The sequence below is a fragment of the Rhamphochromis longiceps genome, linkage group LG3 (assembly GCF_057381845.1).
Source record: "Rhamphochromis longiceps isolate RC_006_pf linkage group LG3, R_longiceps_female_GT1.1, whole genome shotgun sequence".
NCBI classification, from domain to species: Eukaryota; Metazoa; Chordata; class Actinopteri; order Cichliformes; family Cichlidae; genus Rhamphochromis; species Rhamphochromis longiceps.
The window spans coordinates 45515623-45528550 of NC_140559.1; the positions used below are offsets into that span (position 1 = coordinate 45515623).

A 12928-nucleotide genomic window follows, 5' to 3' on the forward strand; every position below is an offset into this window, starting at 1 on the left:
GTGATGCAGAGCGGCCTCTGCAGAGCCACACTTGTTTCATCGGACAACTTACAAATGCATAATATTGCAAAGTAGCTATCAAAGAATGGGTTTTTAATCCCAATTAGTGCCAACAAGTTGCTGCAAAAGTGGTCGAACTAATTAGGCTGGTTTTGAACTTTGCTGCAGTAAGTAAGAGAAAAACTTGTGCATCACGAAGATGCTGGGTCATGCAGATGTGACCCTGGTTCTCCTTTGACTTTACACTGCGTGAAGATGTTTTCGTGTCATATCCATCTGCTAACAACCAAAAGATGACTAACTGCTACATTGTGCTGCTGGCCCCAGGAGACAGAAGTTGATACCAGTGATAAAAAGTGAAACAATGGATGGCAAAACTTAAGTTGTCTGGCACTCAACTTTGCCTGTGTGTGCCGTGGGCATTTTTTGTTACTGATAACTCAAGGATCCAAATGTCATGTTTGTCTAAGTTCGGGACATTCTGCTCAGACAAAAATAATAATAATAATAATAAACTTTATTTATAAAGCACACTAAAAAACCAAGGGTATACCAAGGTGCTTGACAAAAATAAAATAGGAAAAGGGAGATGGGAGGGAAAAGAGAAAGGACCTGGCACGTATCAATTATAAAAACCTTGACAATCATAAGATATAAAAGTAGTTCACAAGCATAAAAAATGTACCAGCGCACACCAAGTGTTAACTAGGTGGAAAGGCAAGATTAAACAAATAAGTCTTAAGCCGTGATTTAAACAGTGGCATAGAGTCAGACGCCCGGATAGCGACAGGAAGGTTGTTCCATAAGACCGGGGCAGCTACAGCAAACGCGAGACTTCAGCCGAGAACGAGGTTGCTCCAGAAGAATTTGGGTAGCAGATCTAAGTGCTCTGACAGGTGTAACCTGAGAAGCTCATTGAGGTAGCTCGGCGCCAAGTTAAAAATCATCCTAACTGTTAACTAGTCATGATAAGTAAGCATGTTGCAAAACCTCTGCACTCTACATCAATCACAATAATTCAATTCAGTCATAGCGCTGAATGAAGCTTCCCACCCTCAAAAAAAACACAGTGCTAACTCTTTCATGAGTTTATCGCAATGTGTATATAAAAATCATAAAAACCAGCTTTATTTAATCATTTTATTCCTAACAGTTACTATATCTGTGTAAGCTGATGCTACGGCATTTGGACTGCACTTTGCAAAATATGTAAAATACATATAATCCAGAAAGCTATGAGTAATGTTTGAAAGCCAAATCTCAGCACTGACTAGCAACATTAGCTTGCTAACAAATAGGTTCATTTAGCTTTTAGCTGCTAACTAGCTGTGTGGTGATGCTCTGAAACAGCTAGATGTGCTACTTTTAAACGGCTAAGGCTATCTTCTTAGCATTCAGCACTGTTTTCCCTTCCACTGAACATAATTTTTTAGAGAATGAAAGTTTGTTTAAACACAAACATTTAAATAAAATTAGATTATAGCAGAAAAAATATATACCTCCCTGTGAAGTCTAAGCACAGGTAGGATAAATTTGGTTAGCTAATGCAGCTAATTAGCTTATGAGCTTAGCTGTTTTCCATGCATAAAAACAGCTACAAAAAACTACAGAGAAATAAGGAATCTGGCAAATGCTAGGATTTTCAACAGGTTTATCTGGTAGGCTGATATCCTTCCACTTATTTATGGTTATTAAAAAATAGTCCCTGGTCTCTCTCTCTCTGTCTGTGTCTCACCCACTCTGTCTGCACTGTGTAGGTGCAGCAGTTTCCACTGCTCCATCTGTAGCACATAATTAGTGTGGCTAGCGAGCATACATAAATAGAAGATGCATTTTAGAGTACAGGGTTAGTGGTTAGAAACCAGCTCTATCATCTTATTTACTGTGTTGTGTTATTTTTATTAACACAATGTTGTTTAAGTCGTCTTTGCGCCTCGGGTTTCGAGTTTTTAAAAACCCTTAAAGTTTCCCTCCCAGAATGTAAAAGTTGACCTTTGTAATAAAACAGCTTCACTAACACAAATGCTAAACATGTCAGAGCTCGATGCCTGTGATCTCGTGCGTTTTTACCTGTAAAGATGCTGCAGCAGGGCTTCAAGGGTTGACCTGTTTATCTTTGGCAAGCTCTCTATGAAAGCGGAGTACTTCTTCACTCTCTGCCTTTCGCTCTTCTCATCTACCGAACCAAGCAGAGAAGAAATATAATAAAATGAATAAACACAAGTACAAAAGCTTATGTTCAAACACATGCCACAAAAGGGTTTTTACAATATGTTTAAAATTACTCTGCAAATTCACACAGTTTAGCATGGTGGACTTGTGCATTTCTCTCTTTCCTACAACTCTGCAGACTTTATAGTGTTTGACATCCCACATGCCAGAAAGCTCACACACCCAGAGCTGACACCCAGTATGGATAGAGCTCCTTGGTCAGTAGTGCATCTTCTGCCTGAGACAAGAAGCTCTTCAGCGTGTCAGTCACATCCTGAAGTTGGTGCTCCTTCTCCCTCAGCTTCACATTACGGGCATCATGGGTGAACTCCTCCAGGAGGTGAGACACTCGACCAGGATTCCCAGGCCTCTGGTAGACTCCCTCCTGGCACAAACCTGGGTACAGTGTCAGAAGACAGCTGATTAATAAGAAATCGCCACCTTCCTTCTGCACATGTTCTATCCAAATGACAAATAGCTCTGCCGTGTAGCATCTGCAAGAGAAAATGACAGCATGTAGATTTTCTATATGACAGGATGCATTTATAGAAAAGTAAGCAGCCTTATGGACAGTGTGACTTGTAGGATTTAACAACGTTGCATAAGCACATTTGAATCTAAATTGCAGGTGGAATAAAATTGTCAGTGCAAGGTATATTAACCTTCTGTGCCATTTCACAGTCTCACTCAGAGTTAACTTTTATTCCAATCCCTCATTATACAGCACACTACTTACCGTGACACTGTAAAAGTCCACAGTTACCATACATTAACCAAGCCAGGACTCTGTATGATGCAGTTTCTAACTTTGTATGGAGCGTTCCTCTGATTAACAGCAGAGTGCAGTTGTGCTACATTTATTTTCCACACTTCTAAAACTGTTTTTTTAAAAGGGAAGAGATAGGATAATGGCAGCGCATTGCCAGACAACATTAGAAAGCATGAAACTCTCATCGCAACACAGTGCACTGGATGAATCAGCTGCTCAAGGGGAAATCATAATAATAGTAATGCAGAACTTTCTTTTTTCAAATTAAAGAAAAACAACAAACTCTTTTAGCTGAGAGATACAATGTAGCTCACCATACTGAGTGACAAAAGCAATGCAGCTGTCGACTATAATAGGAACACCGTTTTTAGTCAGCTGTTGGTCGCCGAGCGCATTGCCGTCTGTGCCAGCAGCCAGTTTGATAGCAGAGTGCCACACGGTGAAATCCATCTTGTTGAAGCCATGAATGTAAACTGTTCTATTTATATATATGTGAAAAAAGAGAGACAGAAACACAGTAATTACTGGTGAAGAATGCCATCCTGTGATTTGCCCGTACAACACGGCGCTTCCTATTCGATGACCTTAAGTTCATATATTTAGAAACGCGCTGCTAAGTCATTAAATTAACAACCGACATGATTAAAGGAATCCAAAGAGCTTCTACAGAACACACGTCTATAAACAACCGCTGGTTTCCCAGTAGGTTTGATCAAAAAAAAAAGAAAGAAAGAAAGAAAAAAAACATACAAACAAACAGCAATTAAAGACAAAGTTTTATTGCACAACGCTAAAAGCGAGACTAAACTGGTTGGCTTGTGCGAGGCCTGCGATGCTATGTGCCATCTCACACCTTCTCTCTAACTGAGGCGAGGTTTTAATTACCTTGGATGGTTACAGTAGGTAAGGTGCATTTGGACTAACAAGACAAAAGGCTGAGTTGAAGCTAACAGGACCGCATAAAGCATATTGTTGCTGTATTGCTAATACAGTTCCAATTAGCACAGGCTTTTTTCCTCTCCCTCTCCCCCCCTTAGAGACATACCTTCCACACGCCACCATCAGCAGGACTTGGATCTTGTCCTCACCCTCAGTATGTGTGGAGACAGCTGGAGTGGGGTTAAAAAAAAACGCAACAAGGTTTAGAAAATGCAGGCATACATTCAAATGAGCAACATCTTTAGAATTATTTGATCTCACTCCAAAGCCTGAGAAAACTTTCGCCATGGAACTTGAGAGGTGATGCATTCATTCATCGGCTCTTAAGTATACATTTGCTGTTTAAATCAGTTAAATAACACCCTGCTAAAATATATCTAGACATATCTGACTGGGCTTTTCAAAGGTGTAGGTATACACTGGGAAAATGAGATAAGTGAGAAAACAGTGCAGTGATGGAAAATGCCAAATGCATTGGAGTTAATAGCGTTTCCTTGTTGTAATGGGAAACATGATTTCAGGCTGTGTGCGAGCGTCTGACGGCCGAGTTAAACAAGCGAGGGAAGTGGGGCGTAAACACTGGTTTCATTTGTCATCAAGGTTTACATAAATTTGGTTGAAATGCAACTAAACAAGATTGCACTGTGCGCAGTATTTAAGACATCAAATAAAAGACAGAAAGGAAAGGAAAACAGATACAAGGTTACTGGCATTCCTCTTTTGCAGAATCAATCTTTTGAAATCGGAATAAGAGTGTATGATCCACAGAAACTGGGCTCAGGGACTCGAGCGCTCTGCCATAATCTCTTCTGGGGCTTCAAACAGCTGCTTGGATCATAGCAACAATCACACGCAGCAGAGAAAGTACAAAAAAAGATATGAGGCTCTGCACAAATCTCCTAGCAACAACATCTGGCACTTTCATCACACTCGAGCACTGGTTGTGCTCACATATATAGACAGAAAGATACAAAATCGAAAAAAGAAGCAGGACTTCACCTTAAAGAACTGTTGAATTTTGGAGATTGGTCTGTACCTCAGTAGAAACACTTGCTATACAATTACATGCTTTGTTACAGAAGATTAAAAATCGGGGGGAAATGAGTGTTTTCGCTTCGTTTCTCCTCACAGAGACAAATCCTGTGTAGAAATCTAGTAAGTAACAGTAAAAATAGCAGCGCTGGCCCCAAACAGCCAATCAGATGGTCAAAATTTTGTGTGTAGTTGAAATTCAGTTTCTATAGTGTGGTGGTAGGCGTATCTACTCATTACTAAAGTACAGATGGATATAAGAGTGTATTTGGTTTCTTCTTGGCTGACTGTATCCATAAAAAAGCTATCCTATACGTGTGCTATAGCTTGTAACAGCAGGGATGTGGCACTCAAAGTGTCCTGCATAGAAATATATAGGAGAATCCATAGTTTACCAACTTATTTAAATATTATTTACTTAAAACCACAGTTACTAAGGCCTAGACACCAGCTGGTGACCACCTAGAAAAATCTGATCACTAAACATATACATTGCCCAACCAATTGGTGGGTGGTTAGTGGGTGTCGCCATGGAAGATGCTAGCTTATCTGTAAAATAAAGTATAATGCAAACTGGAAACGGATAATTTTCGACACAAGTAAAACGTATTGCTGCTACCAAAACATTTGAAAAAGTGCAATTTCTCTATGGTAAATGAAGTGGTTCTTATATAGCGCTTTTCTACTCTGAGCACTCAAAGCGCTTTACACACCTTGCCTATGAAGGTAAATGTTCTCCGTTTCCTGTTTGCATTGTATTTTTCACTACTAGTTGGCAAGTAATTTGCGAGTGTTTGCAGACTAGCTGAGATCTTCCATGCAAACTATTGGTGACCGCGGCAACCTACTGAGGACCAAAAAAAATCACAAGGTTTTCAGTACAGCGCTGTGCACTTCTGTGTGACCAGTTTCATGCTAGCGACTGCAAGCAATCAGTCGCTAACTGGTCAGGAAATATACATGTTTACCAAGTGACCAGTCTCTACCAGGCCTGTGTTAAAAGGGCAGCAACCTCTGGCAATGACTCATTTTTCCCTAACTACCGGTTGTTGCCAGATGGTCCCCAACAAGACTAGTTCTCTGTGATTGAGGACTGAGGTACATGATTTGAGCCTGACCAATTTATCAGCAGGCTGCTGTTATTGCTATTACTTTCTATTGGCCAATTTGAAAGTGAAAGTTTTAAAAGTAAAGAGCTTCTGTTATGTGTTGATGTTGCATAGTTTGCCCACCGGAGGGCACTGTGTAACACATGTTTTTGGAACACCACAAACACGGTAAGCAGCAAAATCAGGCAAAGCATACACAAGTATACACAAGTATATAAATAACATATACGTTTTATGAAAATCCATAGATACTTTGGAGTATTGGATTTTTAATTAATCAAAAATCAATCATTGTATTTATTTAGGACTCTGGTAGAATAAGCTAAGGGTGATGGACTGGTTGGCACACAATGTTAAGTTAATGCTGTGTACACAGAGGAGGAACATCATTTGGAAGATAAACACTTTCAAACTGCGTTTTGTGGGAAGGTTTTTGCATCCCGGTGACCTCTGAAATAAAACTTATGGCTCTCGCCTCATTGATTTAGGCAGGAGCTCGGTCCTAAAATAACTGTTCGATGGCAATAAGCTGGCTGCTGACGGGAAAGACGTGCTTCTACAAGGACTGCTGGTTACTTTAACTCAACTTTAGAGTGTCCTTCACACTTTGTTTCTCCAGGATTAAACAAACAAGATATAATCTATAAATTGGAAAGCTATACAAGTCGAGTTATATTGATTTTCTACCTTTTTCTACCCTTTGCTTTCAGTCGTGCTAAAACTAACCCCACTATTAATCTGGTTCAGTCAGACTCTCGGTACCCTGAGGGGAAAAAAATAAGAATTCCTATGTGTGTAGTTTATTCTTTGTGTGAAATATCCATAACTGTCATTACTTTAGAGTGACAAGAAAAAAACTTTTCAATTTCCTCTACTGAATATTTAACAGACTGATCAATAATCTGTACAGACACAATTCAATTTGTTGGCACAAGCGAGATAGACGACTGGTAAAAGCATTACACATCACAGTGTTATTTTGGCTAGCAAATCCTTTGTACTCGTATAGGCCTTTGTATGTTGAGCTAAACAGCAAAAACTATTAATCCCCAAAAGTCTCTCTTAACAAGTAATTTGCTTTTTATTTTCTTTGGCAGATTTTCAAGGGCGCAGTGTTTCATTCTGATCCAAGCAACAAAAGGGGAAAGCAAAGAACTTCAGAGACTGATATTGACTTGAGAGAGGTTTATTAACAGTGTTATCAGGTAAATGTAAAACACTTGTCATAGCCGTTTGAACAAACACACAGCAATCCTCTTTTATCCATCTTACAGCTCAGTTGGAAATGTTTTATTACTTAATATGTTTGTGTGATAAGGAACTAATTCTGCGGCCTTGTTCTCTCTTTAATTTGCGCTGAGCTTCCTGGAGGAAATTTTCATTAAGTTTTTGTTCACAAAATGTGAGCAATTTTAAATCCACATTTCCATTAGCGCATTTTGATTCCCCTTTTTATTTTTACAAGTATTATGTGATAAGCTCACAATATGACCGTCCCACCTCTGCAGGGCTTCGGGTCTGATTACACACGGTGGTGTTTTAGGAACTGAGCTGTCAGTAAATACAACTGGAAAGAAAGAAAGTGGATTGTTTTTATTTTTTCCCTGTACTTGCAACTCCTGCTGGTTGTCTATGGCATGGAAAGATACTGTAAATAAAAGTCTGTTTGTCAGACTATTTATATGTTTTAGAAAAATGACTCATCTCAGTCATACAATAAAAGATGAGCATAGCTATCATGAATCAGACTGTAGGATTGATAACACTGCATGCTTATTGGCTAATGACTTGCAATTGACAAGTTGGTAGCCACTGATCTCGACTTATCTTCTTTCTGACTCAAATACTGACCAACACTTAAAAATTAACTTTATGTTTTATTCAATATGAACTGTAAACGACTCAAATCATCAGGATCGTGTTTACTGAGCTCACTAAGCAAGAGAGTAGAGGGCCCTTTTTCCATATACTTCTATGCAGCCAAAAGGCTTTGCAACTAGAGTTGTCGCCCCCTGCTGACCATTAAAAAAATGCAGGTTTAAGGGACTTCCACAAGCTATATTCATCTTTTTTACTGTCTGTGTCTCAATCACTGTTATAGCATACAGATATTCATTTTGAAAAATATGGAACTATTTACAGTAGAGCTGGGCGATAGAACGATAACGATATGTATCGCGATATAACTTTTACTGATAGAGAAATTAAGCTATCGCGATAGACCTCGCCGCTCTTGTCCTCTTAAAAAAAAAAAAAAGGTCAGCCGATCCAAATTCAGTAGCGCAGAGCCGAACCAATTACAGCCGCAGCGTCACGTCGCGTGACTTGTTACGTACAGCACAAGTGCCAAGCCGCACGTGTGTTTGTTTGGGAAGCAGCCAGCGCGTAATGGAGGAAATGAGTGTGCCGACTAGAAAAATCAACCGAGCGTGACCGAAGAGAAAACAGATGATGGTTCCAATGCCGGAGAGATTGTCGAACGGAAGAGCCATAGAAGTTCCGTAGTGTGAAGGTATTTCGGCTATTTCAAGTCTGACAAAAAACAGAGTAGCGTGCACTGTACATTGTGCCGAAAGCAAGTCTGGAAATACAATAAACTGGTGCATGCGTCACACTGTGCGCCACGTTATTGTTTCGGTGAAATGAATTTCTACAATACTGTTACTGTTAATTCTACTCTCTGCAGTGTTTAAATGCTTACATATACACACAGTTACTGTCCCTCCACACATACGACTCGGTTCTGCTTCTATGCCCCAGCTTTGTTTACTTTTTCCCACCGAGGCTTCTAGACTTCTGATTGGCCAACATTTCTGCACGGTTAGGAATCTAGCGCCACCTGCTGCTTTGGCATGTTCATAGCAGCGTTTTCCTTCATTTCTCCCTTTATGTGTGGACGGGATTATTTTTTAAAACGAAAACGGAAAATCTCAGTTTTCAAAAATACCCGTGTACGTGTGGACGTAGCCTCAGTCTCTGACTGGAAGCGCTAATTCGTCATTCGGCTTTTGTCAGACTAAAGTAACTGTTAAAACTGTTTGAAAAGCTCAGCTATACAACAAGGAGAGATTGAGAATTTCTTTTTAGTTCTCAGTTTATTTGATATTGACAAAAGTTAGTCAGTTTTGTCTGTTCTTCTGTAAAACAAACTAAGATTTATTTTTAGAATTAATATTTTGTTTCTAAGTGGAATTGACAATTTAGTCTGTTTCGTTTGTTCTATTTTGAAACTTAAACGCTTTAGCGGCTGCCTTTTGTGTAGTTTGCAATATTTGCCTTTATTTATCTGAAAAAGTCTCATGTTCCTTAAGTACATCTACCCTGTTGAACTTATTATGGGAAATAAATATTTAAAAACAAGCTGCTGATTATTTCACATTTTACTTGTGAGCAACGGCACATTTAAATCTTACAAATATAGTTATTTGGCTTATATCGTGATAGATATCGTTATCGCCTGAAATGAAAAAAACATATCGTGATATGAAAAAATCTCATATCGCCCAGCTCTAATTTACAGTAAAGACAATAAAGCGGGGTATTATTTGGGGTGTGGTTACTTTGTGATCGGCAGGTACCTACTGTGTGACTGTGCAATATGTATGATTTCTGTGTTTGGTTTACTTATCACACGTGATGGCCAGTTTCAATTTCTTCAGTCGATTTAAAGGTCACTTTTACTGGCTACTAAAAAAAAGGTTCACAATTTTATGACGCTTGTCACACCGGCAAAAAAGGTTTGCGATATCCCTGCAAGTAGGAAAACCAGTGGTCAACAAGCGATTGCACTCATTTGTGGTATTTGGCAGTTGCACAGGTTACTTGGTGGGAGGCAACCTGTCTCCAACCAATCACAGCCTGACTCAAACTGACTGCAATCACTTTCAGACAGATTAGCAAAGGTTTGCTAATATTTGAAGTCTAATTTATAAACACAAATAGATTTGCCAACACGTTGACAGCAACTTAGTCAGACTACACCGAGAAGTGCAAGTCGTCTGCAACTGGTCTCTTTGAAATGGCAGACCTGACTAACTTGTCTGCCAAGTGGTCGTAATCTGGTTATGTTCCTATAAAAACAAGACTGTGTCATGATGTTTTGGCACCATTTGTATCTTGTTATCTGTAAGCACCCTATAAGCAATCTTGTGTATATGTTATTACAAATTGAGCTCTAAAGTGCTACAAGAGGTTAAAGAAATTCCAGGGAGGACCTTCATCAATGTATCTGGAAAAGTGGACTTACATGGTATTCCCCATTTTCCATAACAGCACCTTCAAACTTACTGATACTGTTCAGAAAAATCAAATGACATATAACATATTAATGTAACGTTGTAGCATGTCATTAAGAGAAAAATTCTAGTCTAATCCGAATTGGCTATTTCTAACGTTAGCATCCATTTAAAGATGAATTATCAGCGACTTTGAAACACGTGTTAGCTGTGACCGGCGATTGTTACATATCTTAAAAATGAGTTTTTTAAAAATCTAATTTTGCCTTAAACAAACCTCATTGTGGACACATTTTAAATGTGACTGCCAAATATGCTGGACAGCAGTCTTGTGCTGATGCCTATCTCAAACTTTAGATGATTGAGCAGAGCAGTGGGATTAACTTCCTTTTTTTCTATTTAGGCCAGTGCCGATAGAGAAATCCACTGAGAAAAATCGCACTGAATGAGTTTAAACTTAATGTGCTTATCTTGTTTGAAAACCTTTCATTTCACAAAGTTCTGGGTGGGAAGGCTGATTTGTGCACCGTGACAGGTTAATGATTATCGAGCTCTATCTGTCATTTTCTCCTCATTTTACTTTGCTTCTTGTTATTTGTGCCGCAGATATCTTGACACAAGACATCACAAAAAGATCAATCTCCTCTCAAGTACACAGCTGAGCCCCCGGGAAGCCGTTTTAAGACGTATTGCACTCTCATTCTTTTGGGGATATGATTCTTTTTTGTTGCTGTTAACAAGTTACAAGTGCTTCATAGCCAAGAGAAATGAATACTGAATAACTAGCAAGGATCAATAAATCATTATGTTTAGTCATTGGGCTGAATAGAGAATAAATGACAGTCGAGGCAATTAAGAATAAGACGAATAAAAGACAAAAATTAAGGCTTGTGCTTTATCGGCAGTGGGAAATCTTTTTTAAATGCATTTTAGAGGTGACTGGAATGATTATAACTCTGGCAGCCAGATGCAAAAAAAAGAAAGAAAACATTCTCAGACATCACAGTTGCAAATAAAACTGATGCAGTCTGAGGTGAACCGTGCTGGAAACATGTTTTGTTTTTGTTTTTTTAATTGAAAAGTGTATTTATTTAATCCCCGAGTGTTACACAGGGGCACCTTTCATGCGGTGGTGTCACTGTAGAGAAAATAACAGTTAATCCCATGTCACAGACTGTGAATCCTAAAGGGATCCTTTCAGTGCTCCAGAACCTACCATCCCCTGACAAAACACAGTCCCTTCTGGCGCTAACGGCTCCCCGGCTGTGACAAATATGGTTTGAGAAAGCCGGGAATAAAAATGAACACCACTGCAGTTCTTTATCCTGCCCCAGGTGAGAAGATGGGGCGGCGCTCTGCGCGATTTGATCCATGTCGAGCTGTAAGTGGATTAAAAAGATCCATTGATTCTCCCCTCCTTCTGTTCGCACATCACACTGGTGCAATTCATTGAAATGTTCCAAAATCTTTATTATCTGCCAAACTATACGTGAACTTTTGAGCCTTCCACGCTGACTGGCAGCCACTCCGCACCGACTGTCCTTTAAATAACTTTGCCAATTTATTGAGAACATATTGGCAAAATTCGTGTAAGTGGGCTGTGGGAACAGTGCTACCGTGACACCCTCATACTGTGAACATTATGTGGCTTTTTGAAAGCAATGAATTCTTCTTCTTCTAAAAAAAAAAAAAAAAAGATCATGTTTTCATAAAAGATTTTGTTAGCAGCTCTGGGGAAGCCGAATCTCATCTGAATGACGATTGCCTGTCGATGCATTAGGTAATATTGACATTTACTGACCTCACTCTACCGGAGGAGCTTCTTATTCTCTCCTCTGCTCCTCCTCTCCGAGCTTGTCTTTTCTTTTTCTTCTTTTTCATATTATGGAAAACTAAGTTAGTCAGATAGAGGAGTGAGATTCAGCTGAAATGTGTAATGGTGTGAGAAGCTGAAATGTCTTTGCATCCTCCGACATCATTAAGTAGGTATAAATGCAAGCAGTAAGAGGGTGTTATGGATTGGTAGTTTTTTTGGAAATTACAGAGAGTATATGAAAATAGAGCGAATGCTACAAAGCCACAAATCTCAGCACATTCATCATGAAGTTACAGCAATTGACCGCTTATTTATTGCCTATTAGAGGCCCACCAGAAGCTTTTTAAGGGATTGTTTGCTCATGTAGACTGTGGCAATTTAGGGAAAGCTGAGGTATACAGTTTGTGTTAACTAAGAGAGCAATATAACTTTTACTATTTAGGTTCAAATAAATTTTATGTGTACATAAATCAGTAATGGGTTTTCTTTTAAAGGCAGTCAGGATTAAAGTTTGGGGGTTTTATAGTAATTCAAATAAGTCCCACGATCCCCCTCAATTTTTCCTCTGCATGAGTTCCAGATTGCTGAAGTCCAGGGAAGATTTTGTCAGTGCCAACTGGGAGCACCTGGACCCTATGTTCCCAAACTGTAAAAATGTTGTTGCCACGTCTTTTTGTCTTTCACTCACCTGCCTGTCTGCTAGCATGCTAGTAGTCATACATGTCCATACCACTGATCCCACCAGTTTCCACATCTAATTAGATTTGCATTTAATGTAGCCAAGTTTTTTTTTAAAGTTACTTTGTTGAAATGCAAA

At 39.2% G+C, this 12928-nt stretch overlaps 1 protein-coding gene across 2 annotated transcripts in view; it reads right to left on the bottom strand.

Annotated features, from left to right (window-relative positions):
• arap2 (ArfGAP with RhoGAP domain, ankyrin repeat and PH domain 2) overlaps window positions 1-12928 on the bottom strand; it is a 176039-nt gene that overhangs the window by 38370 nt on the left and 124741 nt on the right. For both annotated transcript variants that reach the window (XM_085399672.1, XM_085399662.1), the window contains exons 19-22: window positions 4026-4089; window positions 3295-3458; window positions 2395-2607; window positions 2071-2176 (exon numbers count right to left, since the gene is read on the bottom strand). In XM_085399672.1, the coding sequence (XP_085255798.1) occupies window positions 2071-2176; window positions 2395-2607; window positions 3295-3458; window positions 4026-4089 (547 nt within the window). The remainder of the gene's footprint in view (window positions 1-2070; window positions 2177-2394; window positions 2608-3294; window positions 3459-4025; window positions 4090-12928) is intronic.